Source organism: Nuphar pumila, chromosome 4, assembly GCF_984573655.1.
Source record: "Nuphar pumila chromosome 4, dmNupPumi1.hap1.1, whole genome shotgun sequence".
NCBI lineage: Eukaryota > Viridiplantae > Streptophyta > Magnoliopsida > Nymphaeales > Nymphaeaceae > Nuphar > Nuphar pumila.
The window spans coordinates 31067244-31088886 of NC_143252.1; the positions used below are offsets into that span (position 1 = coordinate 31067244).

General features: G+C 38.2%; 1 protein-coding gene across 1 annotated transcript; it reads right to left on the reverse strand.

The window, feature by feature from the left end:
- Positions 1 to 220: 220 nt before the first annotated feature.
- Positions 221 to 1558, reverse strand: LOC149839828 (cation/H(+) antiporter 15-like). Its single transcript, XM_090004936.1, has one exon. It carries the CDS (start codon positions 1556 to 1558, stop codon positions 221 to 223), a length of 1338 nt encoding a protein of 445 aa, XP_089861062.1.
- Between the last annotated feature and the right edge of the window lie 20085 nt (positions 1559 to 21643).

The following is a 21643-nucleotide window of genomic DNA, read 5'->3' on the forward strand; positions in this document are numbered from 1 at the left end:
TTTTGAATCAAATCCAGTTATCTTGCTCTTCGTTAATGATCTTTTACATGTACATTGACTTGCTCTATCTTTCCATATTTCTGCATATGGTTCTTGATCTTACACTTCACAAATTCTGGAAATTATTCTGACAGCTACATGTATCTGTGAATATCTACTTTTTAACAAAACTTAATTAAAGCAGATATCAAAGTAAATTTCCTTGGATGTCCCACATTTGTTAGAAGCCAGCATGCAGGTTCCAGTTCCACCCAGGGTCATTTTGATCTGTGCTTTGTCTAGGAGATGGTTTGGCTTGTGACAAATTTTGCTTTGTGGCACTATAGAATTTCTTTTTATCTTCCTTTGGATTGGAGCTTGTAGCATACAAATCCTTCCTCCACACATGTTGTTGGATCACCAAAACTGATATTGCTGCAAAATCAGGCGACGCCAAGAAATCTCCCATGGGACCCAGCTCTGGATACTCATTCCATTGTTCCATTCCTGCCATCATCAAGGAATGGCTCCCCTCTTGATGCCTCCCTACTATGAAGAGTTCATTAAACTGCTTCATTGACTGTATTGCCTCTATTGTTTCTGCACCACTAGCAACGAATACCTCATTGTATGATACTGACTTGCTTCCAGCCATCTCCATTTGGAAAAGACCAATGCAATAATCATCTACTACTTTCTCGCGATCGGTATCGGCCGTGAGAGAGAGGTTATTGAAGTGTGATAGATTGGTGGAGGTGGTATTTGGTGTAGCGTCGGCACTAGGTAGGAAGCGCACCACTGCGACATTAACACCCTCATGCTTGGCCATGCGTACTGCATAAGCAAGTGCCTCCCTGTCATCTGGGCCACCAAAGAACAAGACAGCTACATACTGAAATGCATTGGTGCTGGTTTGAACCAGGCCACGGTGGACTAGGAAGGCAACTGAGCATGGAGCATTGGCAAGGATGCTCTCATTGACGCCTCGAAGTACTTTGCTGCTTGATTCTACAGTTTCCAGTGATTCTTTGTGGAAGGGAATGATTATGAGTGCAACTGACTTCTCTATGGCAAGGTCTTCCACATCCTTATGCATGGTTGAGTATGGGGACATTCTTGTGAAGCGCTCAATGAATACACTCTCATTAATCCACTGGTGGTTCTTGAAGGTTGAATGTACTGGGTCAGACTCATTGTCTTCATCGGTGAGATCAGTGATACAAGCTGTTGGACCATAGAGCATGTCGGACTCCCGGGCGGTGGCGTGGATGAGGTGGAGGGCGCAGACATTTATGGGAGATTTTGAGGTGGCATAGGTGGCCTCCAGTAGTTTGATGAGAGTTGGAATCATTAGGTGGTCATGAATGTATGCGAGAATGCGAAATGGAAAGTCTGATCTTAGATGCTGGACTGTTCTGCAGCTGCCATGAACTGATGGTGCATGGGCAGCAGGCTTATGTACTAACCTTATGGTGGAGCTGGTTATGAGGTTGATGACCACAATCGCAACGACCATGATGCAAAACGCTTGAGGACCCTGGTTGTTAGCCTGAAGTTTCAAACACATAATTGCTGTCATTGACTGTTTATTGCACTAACTTTGAAAAGTAAACAATGATTAGCCATTTGATAACAAGGTTGGAACTTGATGTGGATGCATGTTTATTTGGACCTTTTTTGTCCAAACTAGACCGTGGTGAGGCATTTAATGGATGAAATAGTCATCCCTCTCTGCTTGCATATGGTATGGCAGCCACTGACTTGACACCAAAAGTGGCTGGTTGAAATTTGTCACTAACCTGCAGGTGCCTGTGTCCAAAACCAAATATCTATATTCTGTGACTCATTTGATCTTTGTAACTTTTAGCTAGCAGGCATTGACCATGATATATTTCCTTTCATGGAGTCATTTCATGGGATATAAATCACAAAGCTCTGTGGCCAGTTGCCAACCTGAAGCTACCCCATCTGCAACTGTGATTCAATGGGGCATCTTGGAGTTCACGAAATTGATCCATCTAGACAAGATCAATCATGAAAACCAGTTCCAACCATTGCCTAGTAATCTTAAAAAGCACTTCTTCTTTGGAGTTCTTTATGAGTCTTATCTAAATACACCTAGAATTCCTGCTTTCCAATTAAGTAGTTGCCACGAGTTTCAGAAGTTCCTTACAATTTCCTTTTCCTCATGAACAGCTCGTGAGGGGTAAGAATCCCATCAAAGCTTGGTAGTTCTTGATAGCATGAGAGTAATAGCAATACTTATGTGTTAAAAACCTCTCTAAGCAGCTTGCCTACCATTTAAGAGCACCTATAGCCTAGGTGAGTACTTAGATGGGGGCGGAGACGCCAATGTTGGTATTTTATGTTGGTTTATTTATAGTGTTTAAAATATTATAATCATGTTTTGGTTGTGTAAGTTGAAACTTTGAAATTTTTTAATTTTCTTTTTTTATTTGTATTTTAATAATTATATATTCCTTTGGGAGCCTTTAGGTGACGTAGCTAAACAAGTGTTTGGTTAGATGGATTTAAATATTATAAATGTAATTATATTTTGATTGTTTAGCTTTTGTCCATGAATTATGTATTTTCTTAGTTTCAGTTGTTGAGCTTCATAAATTGTATTGAATATTATTTTTTAGCTTTTCAAATATTTATACACATGTGTGTGCGCGCTCACGTATGTGTGGGTCCCAATTAAACCAGTATCACAAATATCACTGATATTTTGAAAATATAGCCATATTTTTTGTATTTCAAGGTCAGCTGATATTTTCCTGAGATATTCCCGACATTTTCAAAATATGTCAAAATTGAAAATATCGCAATATATTCTCTAGATTTTCTTGAAATATTAAAAAACATAGTATATTTTAAGATTTTTTTATTTCTTTTATATTTTAAAAGCTTTTCTAGTTGTTTCTTTATAATTGCTTTAAAGAAAAACACTACAAAACCAGCTGTTGTCTTTTTTATTATTCACTATATATTTTTTTTTCAATTTTGAAAGCTTCCAAGATTTTCTCGAGGAAAATCACTTTTTGAAAATATCTCTGAGAAAAACCTTTGCAGAGAAATTACCTTGAACGATATAGGTGACTATGAATTAAACCGACTAGTTCCACCTAGGTGTTCACAAGGCCATTTAGGACTGGTGCGTAGGGCTTTTCACTACTTAAAGCAATAGCAGAAAAAACTGTGGCAATGCTGATACTAACCGTTGAATCGTTTGAAAAGGTCAATAGCATGGCATCCACAATGCCCTTGGAGGTCAAGAGCATCCCAGTTAAGCAGCCCTCTCTTAGTGTGAAGTTGTAGCAGCCAGCAACCAGTGCAACTACCATCACCTTCCCAACATAGGTGCAGATAAGAATGAGCGTAAGGGCCAAACCAGATGACTTGTCAAACATGATACCCAAGTTGATATGTTGTCCAATGAGTAAAAGGATGAGTGGTATAAGGAATGTGACGAAATCCTCGATCCTCTTGATGAAGGCTGCAGCAAGCAAGCCGCTGGGCATGACTAACCCAGAAACAAAGGCACCAGTGGTGATGTGTAGACCAAGAGCATCTGTGAGGAACGCGCAGAGTAAGACCCCGACCAGAATGAAGCAAACGTAGGCCTCTTTTACTTCATTTCTGATTCGCCAAATTGTAAGACGAGAAAAGATAAACATCCCCACTGTGAATACAACACCTGGCAGAGTAGGACAATACAAAAAAATTTACTGTGAGCCCACTGATCTCTAGTTAGAAAAGCCTAATAAAGAAACTCATATATATATATATATATATATATATATAGTTGGGTGTAACGTCTTACAAAGAGTTCGAACATCGGACGCCCACATGTTAATATGATATAAGGGACTCAGCAGCGGTCACGACTGCCTCGAAATCCCATTTTTCATGTAATGTCCTATTGCACTGCAATCGGATGCACCGGGCGCCTCCGATTTTCATCTGACAATTGGGTTTCCATTATTACGCCCAATCGTGTGTGTGTGTATATATATATATATATATATATATATATATATATATATATATATATATATATATATATATATATATATATATATATATATATATATATATATATATAATGGAGATTGTGCCGTCCCCTTCTTCGTTAAGGACCTTCCAAAAATCATGCTAGCTCTAAAGCATTTGATATGTTTATCATTGCTTAATTATCAAGAAACAAACTCTGTTTCCAATTTATTTGATATAGAAATGTGGTTATTTGTCCATTCTAAGGAAGGTCCAAAATCTAGGGCTGATGATAATGGATGGTGTTTCTTTTCTAACGATCAAGTTTTTCATTGATAGGACATACATATTCAATTTTTATCATTCATGTACTGAAAGACGTGTCTTGGATTATGAATTTTCGATGTTTAGATGTGTTTTTTAAAGAGCTAAAAAATAATGGCCCATAATACTTTGTATTGTAAAGTTTTAAATGCAGTGAGAGCCGTTGATTTTTCATGTTTTGAAAAGTATGTCTATATGTTGTAAAGTCTTCCCGTAAAGCATATTTCTTACTAAATAGATTATAAAGAACGAATATATGAGGTCCGATCAATGCGATGCTCAAGCATTGGAGAAAGGGAGTCGTCTGATCATCATTAGTTGTAGATTTTGGACCTTCCTTTGGTTGGATGGTCTCCCTTTTCAATATATATATATATATATATATATATATATATATATAAAGTGGTACCTACCTTGTACCTTTTTAGCCTACCATCGGGCTTTTGAAGGGTTTTCTCTATTTTTTTTTAAATTTGTTGTTATCTACATGCTTGACTTTATAAGAATCGACTTATAAGATTTAAAATTCGATGTCTACATTTTTCATAAATATTTAATGCTTAAAAATAATGTTTTTTAGCAAAAAAAACATTATCCAAGTGTCATTCCCTAGCAAATCGACTATTCTGAACACATATACAAGGCCATATTTGCGAAAAATAACTCAAAAACATATGTCTGGAGGTAGTAGGCAGCTACCACTCTTCTTATATATATATATATATAAACTGAAGATATTAGACCCTCTTTTCTCGTTTTGTCCCATTAGGCCCCATAGTTTGAAGTGTTTTATGATAGATCTGAACCGTTGGATATGTTTATCGTGCTCTATTTAGTGAGAATCAACTCTTGGTTCATGTTTTTTCAACAAAAAATGTATTTTTATGAGCTAAAAAAATTGATGCCTTCATAGCCATTGATTTTGGATCATAAAAAAAACTTGTATACAAGTCAGATTCCAGTTATCCAAAAGTCGGTTCTCACTAAACAAAACCTATAGATCACATCATCACATCTCTGGTGATAGACGTGAGGAAAAATACCAAAAACTATAATTTTTGAAGGGACTTTATGGGGCAGAATATATATATATATATATATATATATATATATATATATATATATATATATATATATATATATATATATATATATATATATATATATATATACTGCTAATCACTTTTTTAGGTAACTAATGTGCTAACCGTGCTTTTATAAATATTACTTAAATATGATCATACATATCTATTTGATTACTAAGAAACAACACTTCATGTTTTTTCATTGAAAAACATCATTTTTTAAACCTTGAATATTTAGAAAAATATTAGACGAACAATTTTTTAAACCTTATAAAAGCCTAGCTGCCTATCAGAGTTTTATGATCCAAGGGTCAATTTCTATAAAATCAAGCATATATATATATAGATAGAGAGAGAGAGAGAGAGATGGGTCCATGCTAAATGAGTTTTTCTGTTCTTTCGGTGTGTTTTTTTTGCAGTTCCAACCTCATAAATATGTTTGGCATGACCAATTTATGAGGAATCCACACATAGATCATGTGTTTTCGATAAAAAAATTGATATTTGGAGCATTGAAAATTTACAAGAATTTAGGCTGTTGATTTTTTGATCGTTATAAAAACCCTCCCTTGTCTCGAAATCGAATACTTCAAGAGCTTATCCCTATAAAATCAATTAAGTACATAGATCTCATCTCTACCGTCAAAATTTAAAAATAAAACACCAAAAACCCTGAAAAACTCATTTAACACATTTCATTTACTATGGGCCCATTATTATATATATGGGTAAATATTGGTTACTGGTGAAGGTACATAACTAATGATCTAGAAATCATAGGTGCAAGTTGTAACAACTCTAACATGGTTTGTTTGCTAAGGATCAAGCATTAGATCTGGATTTTAATTATGATGTAAAAATGTTATCTTTTGAGTTATGAAATGTTGGCACATTGTGGGCCATTGATTTTTGGACCCTTTTAAAAACCTAATTACTTGTCATAATCACATGATTCAAAATAAGTTTCTTACTAAACAAACCACGTAGATCACATCAGTAACATTTGATCTACAAAAAATTAAAAACTTTTGAAGAAAAAAGTGATTTCTAATCATTAGTTTCATACCTTTATTAGTAGCTAATATTTACTCGTATACCCTATATATATATGGGATAGTGATTGCTATTCTTTGTGGGTAAGGAACACCTTAGTTGGGAACAATAGGGGGGGACTCTGGCCTCATGGATGTGTTCAACATGACCACAATAGTTTATTATATATATATATATATAATATATATATATATATATATATATATATATATATATATATATATATATATATATATATATATAGAGAGAGAGAGAGAGAGAGAGAGAGAGAGCATTTTAATAATGAACATTTTTATATTATTTTTTATATTAAACATGTTTTTCATAGCACACAAATCAGTGACTTACAGTGCATCAAAATTTCTAATGATAAAAAATGATATATTTGTGTTTAAGAAACTTGATCCAAAGAATGTTTTCAGTAAAAAAAAATTATATATGCGTGTAGATTTGGCAAGTATTTTAAAAAGGGCTTTTAAGAACGTTCAGCTCCATCTTTTGTTGTCAGCTTTACTCAAACAATCGTGCAATCACTTTCCATACATCTACATGTCTTATCAAAAGCGCTACTTTGCATTCAAATTTTCATTCTTGTGTATCCATCGATGAAGCATCAAAACTTAGGAGAGGAAGAGGTTACCAGACAGCCCACTCCACAGTGGGATCAGTGGCTTCCCCGGCGCTTCTTTAGCTGCAAGAAAGAAATTCATGACCACCACCAATATGAGTTGGGTGCACACAGCCGTGGTCATTGCCAGCTTCGCGAACCCGGTCTCCGGGACCTTGTGTTGGATGATAGTAGTCGCCATCACAGAAGTTGCAGGAACACCAAAGTACATGCCAATGGCGACGGGCTTGATATCACATTTCATGGTTTTAGGGACAACCGCGTTGATGGCAAAACTGCAGGCATATGCTATCAAGTGAGAGGAACCATGGTTAGTGAATGCCATTGCCACGGACCTTCTGTCGATCCTCTTTATCAGCGAGCCTAAATGTAGCTGTATCCCCATCAGGAAGAACCAGTAGATGATACCAATGTCTCCCAGTACTGTCAATGTGATTAATTGCCTTTGGGGGAAGAGATCTTGCATTACGTTCGGCGCAATACGACCGAGCAATGAGGGACCAAGAATCAGCCCAGCCTGCTCATTCCAATTCATAGATATGTTGTCCTCAGTAGTGCAATTTTTTTTCTGTTTTTTTTTTAGGAAAAGTAAGCAGCAAATTTTGAAATGCATGAAAACTTTGGTTAGGACACAATTGGTATTCCTAGTCCCTACGAACCGTGTCTGTTTTCACCATGCTCAAGTACAAGAACATGTCCAGTCAATAGTGTGTTCTTTCGAGGGGCTGTTCGGATTGAAGAAATATATATTTTTTCATGACAAAGATATCTTTTTTTTTTCGAGTAGCTATAAAACTGCTCTGAAAGTAAATGAGCACCTAATAGAGAGAGGTCTTCTCGCTCTCCATTAGGTAGGCCCGTGTGCCATGAGGAACAATAGTTAGAAAGGGATGACCCACTCTTCTCACCGAGATCTACTTAAATTCGTCGCCACACACACATACAGAGAGAGAGAGAGAGAGAGAGAGATCAGTCTAATCCCCTAAACGGCATCAAAAGGCAAAATTTTAGGTGTTTGTTGAGTCCGAACTTATGATGCATTCTCTATAGCTTAATGGAAAACTTGCATTAAATTCAATTTTTGTTATATATGTTTTCATAGGATATTGCACTAAAGCTTGATGAAATAAAAATAAAAAACTACGTTTCAATTGATTGATCCAAAGTTTGGTTTTTAGTAAATTGACAATGATATACGTATCTCGAGATGTGGATTAAGCAAATAAAAATTCCAACTATGTTGTTCATAAGTGTTTAAGATGTAAACTGTTTAGGATATCTACTTATTCCTCTGCCCATATATACACACACATAATCTCAACCATGTCGAACACATCTAGAGATCTTGAAAAAACACACGGGAAAATCTTTAAAACCCATGTAACATGTTTCATTTAGCCTATTCCATTACATTTAGCATGTTTGCACCATATATATATATATATATATATATATATATATATATATATATATATATATATATATATATATATATATATATATATATATATATAGAGAGAGAGAGAGAGAGAGAGAGAGAGAGAGAGAGAGGTATGTGCTAAACCAATTTGGTGCTAAACCGCATGCTAAATGGGTTTTTTGGGCTTTTTTCATTTTATTTTTAAATTCTGACCGTACAGATGTGATCTATGTACTTGATTTTAGAGGGAACAACTCTTGAAGTGTTTGATTCCAACACATTGTTGGGTTTTTATAAAGTTCGACACATCAATGATCCAAAATCTTTGTAAATTTTCGAGGCTCCAAACATTATTTTTTCATCAAAAACACATGATCCAGGTTTGGATTCTTAGTAAATTGACCATGCCCAACACATTTATAAGGCCAGAACCACATAAAAAGCACCAAAGAAGCCCAAAAACCCCATTTAGCATGCAGTTTAGCACCAAATTGGTTTGGCACAGACCCATTTTCCTATATATATATATATATATATATATATAGAGAGAGAGAGAGAGAGAGAGCCATATCATAAAACACTTAAAAAGTCCAACATCATGAGACGTATTCGCGCCGATTGCACACGTGATCAGTGGTGCAAAAAAAGTTGTTTTTTACAGTTTTTAGCAGCGGTCTAGAACCTAAATCATTTTTTTTATGCACAGCGCTCAGCCACGCGTCGGACCTCCTTCGACCCTTCACCCGTTGGACGATACGGGTTTTCATAATGTGTGTGAAAAGTAGTAGCTGCCTACCGTCAACCTGCCATGTGCGAACAGGTGTTTTTGGGTGGTGTTTTGCAAATCTGACATCATAGATGTGTTCGACATGGTTGATTTGCTAAGAAACGACACTTGGATCGTGTTTATAAAAAGATATTTTTTAAGTCTAAAATATTTATAAAAATCTTAGATTGTTGATTTTTAAACCTTATAACAAACTACCTGCATCTGCAAGTTGGAATCGGCCAATTCAAGAGTCAATTCCAATAAAACAAGTAGAATATATTTGTATGGTCAAAATTAAGGAAAACATAAAAACAAAAACTTCAAAAGCCGGATAGACTGGCGGTATATATATATATATGTCACAATTCAACAAACACGTCCGCTGAGTTTCTCAAATGATAAGGATGAAATTCGTACTATGAATTAGTGTTGGATATGCCATTGTCTAAGTGTTAAATCTGTTAGACAGAGCCCCTAGAGCTATCATGTTCTGATGCTCAAAATGCAAGAGCGGAAATTGCGTCAAGGGGTTGGAATGAAAAGTCATGGGTGTCCAATCTGCAGTATAATCCATCGGTTTCAGGCTGAATACTTTCCGGATTAATATTGTGTCATGTACAATATATATTTCAGGCTTCATGTTTATTGAAGAGAGAGAGAGAGAGAGAGAGAGAGAGAGAGAGAGAGAGAGAGAAGGGTACCATGATGTCGGAAGAAACTCTGGCCAGCTTGAGTGGTTTCAAAAAGAATTCGATGGTACGGCTGGTAAGGGTGACGACCATCAGTTGGAGGGCCAACAGAGGGAAGGAGAATTCCAAAGGATCGTCTCCTAACCATAAACCATTGCTGGTAATCGATGCATTGTAATTGCAATCCCCAAACTTTGTCAGGTTGGAAGCCATCTCTCTCTCTCTCTCTCTCTCATTCGAAGGTTTTACCTGACAAAGAAAAAGATTTCCGTAAACAAGGGGAAGTGGGTTTTCTAAGAAAAGGAAGAAATGCCATGAAACGTGGTGTGCTTATAACGGTGAACTTTTGACCTTCTATGGTGAATGGTGAGGGGATTCCTGGGTTGAATTGGGGGTCCGGAGCGGGGAACCACCTGAACAGACGTTTGCAGACCGTTATCAGATTATCCTATTTTTCTCTATTTTGCACCATGGTGGCATAGTTGGGCGCCGCTTCAATGTAACCTATAGTTAATTTGGACCCGGCTCTCCTAGTTTTCCATCCTGAGTTCCTTCCTGATCCGCCTTAAAAATAGCCTTTGAGCTCTCTCTTTCTCTCTCTCTTGAGTAATTTACATCCTACATTTAGTAGAAAGACTTTTGGATCGCCAAAATTTGGTGTATGTACAGGTTTTACCGGTGACCAAAAATCAACAACTGTAAAAATGCACCAATTTTTTTCTGACTTAGAAAAAATATACGGTTAGATTTAAGAGAAAAGAATAAAAAAGCTTTTGCAATTATTATGGTTACCAATTATGCTTGAGGTGAAAGACTACAAAGTTTTGTGCTTCATCAAAAAAAGAAGAATTAAGAACTACAAATCTTTGTTTTAATAAATGTAATGCTGTTTATTTGCGTTAATGCAACCATTATACTACTGAACTAGATCCAATTTAGTAGGGCTCTAATGTCCCTTGAGTGTCTTTTCTCAATGAAGGAAAAACATATTTTTTCTAAGTCAGAATTTATACTACTGTACAGGTTTTACCGGTACAGGTTTTACCAGTGACCAAAAATCAACAACGGTAAAATGCACCAATTTTTTTCTGACTTAGAAAAAATATGTTTTTCCTTCATTGAGAAAACACGACTCAACGGACATTAGAGCCCTACTAAATTGGATCTAGTTCAGTAGTATAATGGTTGCATTAATTACGCAAATAAACAACATTACATTTATTAAAACAAAGATTTGTAGTTCTTATTTCTTCTTTTTTTGATGAAGCACAAAACTTTGTAGTCTTTCACCTCAAGCATAATTGGTAACCATAATAATTGCAAAAGCTTTTTTATTCTTTTCTCTTAAATCTAACCGTATATTTGTGACAAATAGTTAATGACTTATATTCTGCTTCGTTAACTACGGAGGGTGTCTTTGGTAATATTCTAGTTGGGTCAATTCAGCCTGACGATGAGATTTTTAGGGTCATTAAGGATCTATCGGGTTGAAAAGCATCTGTCATTGACGGGTTTCATGTCGACTTTTTTAAAATCTTTTGGGACTGTGTTAAATCAGATGTGGTGAGCATGTTTGATGAGTTCCATCGTAACTCCATACTGCCTTATCATTTTCATGTTGCTATTATTTCGCTTATTCCGAAAGATGATGAGGTCAATGATATTTCACGATTCCGCCCAATCTCGGTTATGAGTGCTCTCTATCGGATGTTTGCCAAGATTTTGGCGAATAGGCTAAAATCGGTGGCTAACCAGATTTTTTCAGACTCTCAGTTCGCCTTTATTCGTAATAAGAGGGTCCAACACTCGTTCATCATGGCGTCCGAGGTTGTTCATTCCTTGCAGCATAGCAGTCAACCTTACTTTGTCCTTAAATTAGACTTTCATAAAGCTTTTGACTCTGTTCATTGGTCATTCTTATTTCAAATGTTAGTAAATTTTGGTATTGGTCATCGTTTTTATGGTTGGGTGAGGGAGCTGGTCTCAAATGCTCAGGCCATGTTAAATAACAATGGTGTTAAAGGAGACCGGTTCAAGCTGGGACAGGGTTTGTGGCAAGGGTACCCCCTATCGCCTTTGTTGTTCAATGCAATTGCTGAGGGTCTTGTGGTCTTGCTTAAGCGGGCTATTGTATCAGGTTTCATTGATCATTTGCAGGTTTCTAACTTTTCGGATCATATTCTTATGCTGATGATATAATCATTTTTGGTCGTACAAATGTTCAACAGATGCTTAGGTTCAAGCTTATCATTCAGTTCTTTCTCTCCCTATCCGGGCTTTCTCTAAATAAGACCAAATGCTCTATTACCATGTTCAATGTTAATGCCAATATGCTTGCAGTTGGAAAGAGAATTTTTAATTGCACTATTTCTGACTTGCCTATTATGTACCTGGGCTTGCCGTTACAAGTGAAGCACCTCTCTTCTGCTGCTTGGGCTCTGACGCTTCAAAAAGTGAAGCGCAAATTGCTTTCATAGCAGTCGTCTTATCTCTCCATCGCTGGTTGTCTAACCTTAGTCAGACATGTTCTTTCAACTATTCCAGAATTTTTTATGTCTATGTTTGTGATGTCTGTGGGAGTAAATAAGCAGCTAATGTGCTTGCTGACAGGTTTTCTATGGCCTGGGTGTCAACTCAAGGGTAAGTGTCACTTGATTGGTTGGCGTTTGGTGGTCTTACCTTAGCGTATGACTGGTTTAGGCATTCCTGCTCCCAGACTGCGAAGCATTATTCTTGTCGCCAAACAATGTTGGTTGGCCCACCAACCAGATAACCCTTATGCTAGTTTGCTTCTTGCTAAATATGGGGCTCCAGCTCTTATCCCGGTTCGTCTGGGAACCCGAGGTTTGGCGCTCTCACACTTGCTTAAATCGTGGTTGAGGTCTTTCGCCTACTTTAGATATCATTTTGAGGACTCCAGAAATTTTGGTTAGTGGTTGCAGTGGGCATTGGCGCCAAACAGAGAGTTTCTCACAAAAAAAGTCTATAGATCGTTGCTCCCGCCGGAGGCTGATTGGTTGCCTGAGGATGTGCTTTCGGCGAAGGGTCCTTCTCCCCATTCTTGAGTCCTGGCTTGGTTAATTTTGCACGATAGGATCCAGACCCACAGTAATTTAAAGAAGTGGGGCATTCAGCTCCCGAGTTGGTGTGTGCTTTGTCAAACCGCAGAAGAATCTACGTTTCACTTGTTCTGGTCTTGCCCAATATTTGTGGAACTCTTTAGCAAGACTTGGAGGCATTCAGAAGTGTTTGTTAAGGAGGAGTCCTTTGTGCTAGATCTGATCTTGGGGCCGGTTTGTATTAGGCGCATCAAGAGGTGGAGGTTCATCTGGCGGACATGGTTGCTTACTTCTTGGTGGTTTGTTTGGATGGCGCGAAATGATGCTCATTTTCGTCAAATTCCAGCTAGCATTCAAAACCTGGTGCATAAAATCTTGGTAGATGTTTATGAGATCTTGCGTATGCATCTTAGTGATCCTCCGCTCCCTCCTGCTGACGCTACCTCTCCTTTGCTGCAATATGGGCAAGCGGCTCCGGTGTGAGCCCGTTTTATCTGTCTGATGTTCTTTTATCTTGTGCTTTCTTTTTGTTTTGGCTTTTGCTCTTGTTCAGTTCATGGGTTCAACATTTTGTTGATCTTCATGAGTGGTAATGTTGAATTACTTTCGACTCTCTTGAGTAATTTACATCCTAAATTTAGTAGAAAGACTTTTGGATCGCCAAAATTTGGTGTATGTACAGGTTTTACCGGTCACCAAAAATCAACAATTGTAAAATGCACCAATTTTTTTCTGACTTAGAAAAAATATGTTTTTCCTTCATTGAGAAAACATGACTCAAGGGACATTATAGCCCTACTAAATTGGATCTAGTTCAGTAGTATAATGGTTGCATTAACACAAATAAACAGCATTACATTTATTAAAACAAAGATTTGTAGTTCTTAATTCTTCTTTTTTTGATGAAGCACAAAACTTTGTAGTCTTTCACCTCAAGCATAATTGGTAACCATAATAATTGCAAAAGCTTTTTTATTCTTTTCTCTTAAATCTAACCGTATATTTGTGATATACATGTTAGTATTTGTAAGACCAGCACTTAAATCATCTAATTAGATGCATAAACAAGATTTTTTTAATGCTTTAAAATCAACGTCTCAATCTTTATAAATATTCAAGCATCCAAAAATTATATTTTTTCATAAAAATATATGATACAATTGTCGATTCTTAGCAAATTTACCATGCAGAACACATCTATGTGGCTGTATTTGCAAAAAAAACGTGTTGGAAATGCATAGTTCACATGGTATTTCTCATATTCTAGTAACTTTATACATGAATCACTAGAATATGAGAACTAATGAGTGAACCGTGATTTTCATGAATTTTTTGTTCTTTCCTCTCAAATCTAACTCTATAGATGTCATCTACATGCTTGGTTTCATAAGAATCCACTCTTGAGTGGTCCGGTTTTGATGGATAAATGAGATTTTTTTAAGGCTTTAAAATCAATGGCCCATAATCTTCATAAATATTGAAGCATTCAAAAAAAAACATTTTTCATCGAAAATACATGATCCAATGGTTGATTCCTAGCAAATTCACATGCATACACATGGTTAGATTTGCAAAAAAAGTGTTGAAAATGCCCATATTTCTGGTTCTCAATTTCAGTTTTCACATTCTAGTGACTATATATATATATGTGTGTGTGTGTGTGCGCGCGCATACACACACTTCTATGTTGGCACCGTACCACCATAACACACTTGATTATTACATGGATCTAAGCTCCAAAAGAAAAATCTAACATTTGGATGATGTTTAGCATGTTCTATTTACTATTGTTATGTATTAAAGATGACTCAAACATAATGTTTTATACCATTTCTAAACCACTCTTATTCTCATAAATTATGAGCCATTGATTTTTCACCATTTCAAAAATGAATCTTGAGAATTAAACATGATAAAACTGTCTAAAGTAAACCATGTTAAACACATCTGCATGGTTAGATCTACTATTTGGTGGCTAGATCTATATCAACAAGACCGTGTACTACCATAAGGTATAGTAGTATAGAACCACCATATATTTTCTTATATATAGTCAATAGTATATGAGAACTTAAATATGAGAACTAGAAATATGGGTATTTCTAACACTTCTTTTGCAAATTCAACCATGTGGATGTGATTGACATGGTGAATTTGCTAGAAATCAATCATTGGATTGTGTATTTTTGATGAAAAATGTGATTTTTGAATGCTTGAATATTTATGAAGATTATGAGCCATTGATTTTAAAACCTTAAAAAAATCTAGTTTGTGCATCAAAATAGGATGATTCAAGTGCGGGTTCTAATAAAACCAAACATGTAGATCACATCTGTAATGTTCGACTCAAGAAAAAAGAAAAAAAAGTGTGTGTGTGTGTGTGTGAGAGAGAGAGAGAGAGATAACTGCCTAACACTTTTTGAGCCTACCGCCAGCCTACCACCAACTAATAGGAGTTTTCAGTTTTTTTTTTTTAAATCTGACTGTGCAGATGTGTTCGACGTAATCGATTTGCTAGGAAATAACACATGGATCATGTTTTTTGATTAAAAAATAGGATTTTTTAAGCCTTGAATATATTTAAAATTTGCAGACATTGTGTGGGACGATTCAAGAGTAGATTCCTATAAAATCAAACATGTAGATCACATTTTAGATAAAGTAGAAAAATTCCTTCAAAGTCTGGTAGGTTGGCAGTAGGCTCAAAAGTGTTAGGCAGCTACCACACACACACACACACACACACACACACACATATATATATATATATATATATATATATATATATATATATATATATAGAGAGAGAGAGAGAGAGAGAGAGAGAGAGAGAGAGAGAGAGAGAGATAGATAGAGAGAGAGAGAGAGAGAGAGAGAGCAAAGGAAAACTTTCTTCTTCACATCAGTGCCTGGATTGGATCGAGAAGATCAGACTGCTCTTCTCCAATGTTTGAGTATTTCGTCGATCAGAACTTATATTTATTCTTTATAAATTATTTAGTGAGCCACAGTGCACACGAGAATTTTATAATATCTAGGCATTTTTCAAAACATAAAAATATTGATGGCTCCTAATGCATTTAAAATTTTATAATACAAAATGTTGTGAGCCATTGAATTTAGCACTTCAAAAAACACATCAAAATATCAAAAACTCATAATTTAGATAAACAATCTAACATGGAGTCTGATCGATGAAAAACTTAATTGTGAGAAAAAGATCATTGTCCCATCATCATTATTGGTAGATTTCGAACCTTTCTTTGGTTGGACTATCCTCCTTCTCAAGATATATATATATATATATATATATATATATATATATATATATATATATATATATATATATATATATATATATATATATGTTAAATAAAATATAATAAATGGGGTTTTCATTGTTTTTTGTTTTATTTTTAAATTCTGACCTTACGGATGTGATTTATGTACTTGATTTTATAAGGATCAGCTCTTGAAGCATTTGATTCCGACACATGGGTGGGTGGTTTTTATAAGGTTTAAAAAATCAATGATCCAAATTTTTTGTAAAATTTTGCAGCTCCAAATATCATTTTTTCATTGAAAACACATGATCCTGGTATGAATTTCTAGTAAATCAACCATGCCCAACACATTTATGAGGCAGGAACCGCAAAAAAACAAGCACGGAAATTGCTGAAAACCCATTTAGCATATTTGGTCTAGCACGGATGTATTATCATGAAATGTGCAGGAGGAGGAATCATGAAAACTCATTATAGAGTTTGGTTCCACTCATGCCCTACCATCTTCATACTCCTCTTAAATCTTATGATGCAAGTTGTTTTAATCAAAATCTGATCTTATAGATGATGGATTAGGCATGGTAGATTTAATAAATTTGACCTTTGAATAGTATTTTTTGACAAAAAAATATGACTTTTTAACTGTTGATTTTTTAATTGATAAAAATCATGCACACAAGTCGGATTTTGATGATTTAAATGGCCACCTTCAATAAATGAATGATGCAAATCACACCTTAATTTGATCAAAACAACTTGCATCAATGAAATCCCAGGAAGGGATATGTAGATAGGAATTACATAGGGGGTTAGTGGAAACGATCTCCCTCGTTATAGGAGAGGTGATACGTTGCTAGCCGATATTGAGGCACCTGGTTGTACAGCTACTTGTTTTCATGCATTTGGCCGTCTTTTTGTATCGAAAGACCCGCAAGAATACACGTGAGCAGAGTGTGGCGGTTAATTCTCACGTTCCCTTGGGCCTTTGGTCCTTCTCTAGTCGGCATTTTTAGCAGTTTACAAATAACCGCCAACACGTGCATTTTTTAAAATTTTGTTTCTCGTCTGTTTATCAAATATAACTCGTTTTATTTGCCCTTAGTACTAACGATAACGAGGGCGTCTTAAACCATTTTAGCCATTTCGCATGACTGAGTGATCCTACTACCAAGCACATCTTTGAAACAAAGAGGTCTAAAAAAGGAAAAAAGAAAAAAAGAAAAAAATCGCTTGACTGAGTGATCCTACTACCAAGCACAGCTTTGAAACAAAGAGGTCTAAAAAAGGAAAAAAGAAAAAAATTGCGAGTTATTGTGGCATTGCCTTTGTTTTTATTAGTTTCATTTTTTTGAATTTATAACTCGAAGAACCAGCACCTGGCACAAAGACCTGATCATGCTGGCTCAGCCTGCCATACCTACGGTCGTCGTGCCAGCATCGTAAAACTTTGAGGCTAGGACCCCTGCCCCCAAGGCTTATGCTACGCATTTGCTTGTGCATTGGGGCGGCCCCCATGAGAGACTGCCGGTCAAGCAGCCAAGGCCCCCACCCCACTACGCCAACCCCTCTTGGGGCCTTGTTTTTATTTGTTTGTTTAGTATTCTCGAACTACTTTAGTATATACTGTAACGATTTAAAAGAGACGGATGAAAACTCAATCACTAGTACGAGCATCCGTAATTGGCAAAGGAGATGCGTACATAAAAGGGAATTTCAGAACTTCAGGCTTTCTGTTGGTCGCCCAGAGCAAGCGAAGCTGATGCTAACTTCAAACCGATTTTCGACACACCTATCGTGGTCCATGTGGTCAATCCTTGGCTATACATGCAGGAATAAAAAAGAATAGTTTGGAAAAGAGAAAGAGAAAACGACAAGCTTACCGTACGAAGCTTAGGGGATCTCCCATCGATGACGCAACAGTTGCTCATGATCCATCGACCTCAAGTTTCTTCACCTGCAAGAAGTCTCTTGGGGAGATCTGCGAAAAAGACAGATTGTAAACAGAGCAGGAACACTCGTTCAACTCGGGTGATGGAGAATCACAAGCCTGGGATGATTTTGAAGCTTTGACCAAACCGTCCCAGCCGTACGACTACACAAGACATGCCAGGGCAAATCCACGCGCTCGGGTCGGTCTTATGACCAGGGGTGTCAACGGGTCGGGTTTGGTTCGGACTCAGGTGGAACTAGACTTGGACCAGACTTTTTGGGTATGGAATGGGGTCCAGGCCCGGGTCTAATCAGGTTTACTATAAGAAAAACCATACCCAGACCCGATAAAAAATACATTAACCAAGCCTGATAAAACCATATTTTTTTATCATTTTTACATTAAAAATTTACGGGTCTTAATTGGAACTCTGGTTGGGTCCGGGTCTGGTAAAAAAATTCACAAACTATACCCGGGTCCATGTATTAATCAGACCCTCAGGTCCAGACTTGGGTCTTCTTATTTATCACCATACTCGAACCTTATAGAGTTTGGTTTGGGTCGAGTCCGGGTAAACTAGGCCCGTTGACACCCTTATAACTAAGGCAAAACAAAGGCAAGTCACCGTTCTCTTTACTGATAAAGTAATGCGGGCCGCAAGTTACCTTCGACCTGAATGTTCGGAACTTAGGTCCCTATTCGGTTCCACTCACTCGTCCCCTATGCCGTCTCTAGCATCACACCCCATCTTAGAATCTCATTGAATCAAGTCGTTTAGATCAAGTGCATATGATTTTCTTTTGGATAATCCAATGGAAAAGCCCCGGGTCAACGACTTCACATTGGCTGGCCTCCATGCCAGTTGGTAAAACCCTTGAGGTCACCTTGCCTACCGGGGACTACACCCAGCTTATACTTTGCGTCAAGGGATGTCACCCGTGGGTTTCAAACTTGGTGGCATTCAAGAGTCGCCCGTGCCTGCCCAGTAGAGCTATTGTAGGCTGTGCGTAGGATTTTCTGATCGAAAAACCAATGGCTATATTGTGCCACAATTTGTTGATTTGAAGATCATATTTTATGTGAAAAAAATGCAATCAAAGGGTAAATTCCTATCAAATTGACCGTGCTGTGTCCATCTCTACGTTCAGAATGGATCAAAACAAGACGAATGAAATCCGAAATACGGTATGATGATAGAAGATGATATAAAGGATGGGTGAATTCTAGGTGAGAAAAGGGGACTAACTAATCTTATCTATTGGTTGCACGGCTAGGACTGAGCGCAGAGGGTTAGATGATGAGGATCCGTTCTTCCAGCCATATGTCATAAAAGAGAATGATATGGGTCACCAACCTGAAAGTAAGAGCGGAAGGTCGAGCTAAACACGGATACGCGCCTCTCCCAAGTCACCTGGTCCCGCGGGGATGGCAGTTGCCACGGCCTTGAAAACGACGCATCGTGCCTCAGAAACGTCATGAGCCTCTCGTACTCGTCCACCACTGCAGGCTCGGCTCCTGCAATCTCCGCCGGGGCCGGTGGCCTCCCCACCGGCCCATCCAGCCAATCTCCAGTCGTGAGGCAGCTCATCTCCTCCACGAAGCTCGGCACCTTCTCCGTCCTGAACAGCAACTCACCCCTTGCAATCCCATGGTACGCAGCGTCGGCATAGGATTGGTACTGACAGCCATCCTGTTCATCTTCCGTGGGGGGCGTGGGAGCGCCCTGGTTGCGCTTGTCGTGCGGCTCGAGCAGCACCATGTGGGTTGCGGGTCCCCGCCCCACGGGGACGATCTTCATGCGGCAGATTCCAGGGAGCGAGCGGACGAAGTCACTCAGCTTCATGTAGCCGATGGATGTGTGGTCGAGCTCCATCCCGCAGGTGGCCCGGAAGTCTCCCTTGAGAGATGACAGCGGGTACCACTCCCCGTCTTTCAGCCTCTTGGACACCTCCCTCAGGAAGTCCGGCAGCCACTTGACGAACTTCCTTACCCAGGGAACGTCGTGCCTCCATGAATTCATTCCGCTCTCCGTCGTTGTCCCCCCTTGTTGCTTCCCCGCCCTGACTTTGTCCACCCACGAAACCAATTGCTTCCTGTCGTCGTCCGCTTCTTGGAAGCCCGCACGGACGGCGAGGGGCTGGAGTGGCGGAGGCGAGGGGTGCTTCGAAATGCTCGGGAGGTTCCGCGACGGCGTCCCCGACGAGGTGGCGATCATGGACTTGGGCACTGCTCCTTTGATCTCCACCTTCTTGCCGAGTATCCTGGCGAAGTGGACCTCGACGGCAGCCGCTACGGACTCCTCGTGCTTGAACGTCACGAAGCCGAAGCCTCGGGACTGGATGTGCTCTCCGGCTTGGCTTCCGATCACGATCGCGTCTTCCACCGGACCGAAATGGCTCTCGAAGAATTCTCTCAAGTCATCTGTCAGATGAGCAATTTTGTTCGTTCGAGAGGGATACGAAACGTTTAAGTCACTGGCTTCGCTTTGAACATGGACATGCACGGACTTATTCGGATTGTCTGTTCAAATGTTTCAAGGACAGGATGGGGAGAGTTGAATTTGGCATCAGGTGATGTTGAAAATCACCATTGACGGTGATTTCCAATATCCACCACCCATCTTAGTGGATCAACAGCCGGATGCCAAATCCTCCATTCAAAAGAATTTTGAGTGATTTGGCGTCCTGTGTAAAACAATTGAAAATCACCATTGATCATTTGATAAAAAGCCATAGAGATTTGGGACTGTAACTCCTAATGCGCTTGAACGGATCACAACGTCGGGTATAAAAGAGACAATCTGATGGCCATTGAGCTCCGTAAGGGCGTGGGTGTCGGTGATCCCACCGGGAGATTACGAGAACTTTGTCATCATGATAAATGAGGTTGAACCCGTTAATGAACCTATCTCGCCCGACCAGGCTAAAAGCCCAACAAGAATCCTATCCTTTGACATCAATCCTAGCCATACAGCTGATGCATCTGGACGGTTAGTATCAGTCCACATCCAAGTGGAGTGTGGACCAATTCTCGCCGTTGGTTGGACGGGTAGGATAGAATGCAGGATGGAACCCATGCTATGTCCAATGATGGTGATCATATAACTATGATGGATGCATTAATTCTGCACAATATTTATAAGTTTACTAACGGAGTAAAATATATTACCCGAATCAACAGAAGGTGAAAGACCGCCGATAAAAATCTTCCTGTTGAGATTATCCGGCTGGTATACCTGGTAGAAATGAAACCCAAACTTTTAAGGTAAGCATATATATATATATATATATATATATATATATATATATATATATATATTGCGTCTCATTCGCAAATATGCTCAACGACTCTACCTTGGTTAATTGCTTTACCTCAGAGGACGCAGACCTGGCCTGCTTGAGCTCGGCCCTACCGTGAGCATAATAGC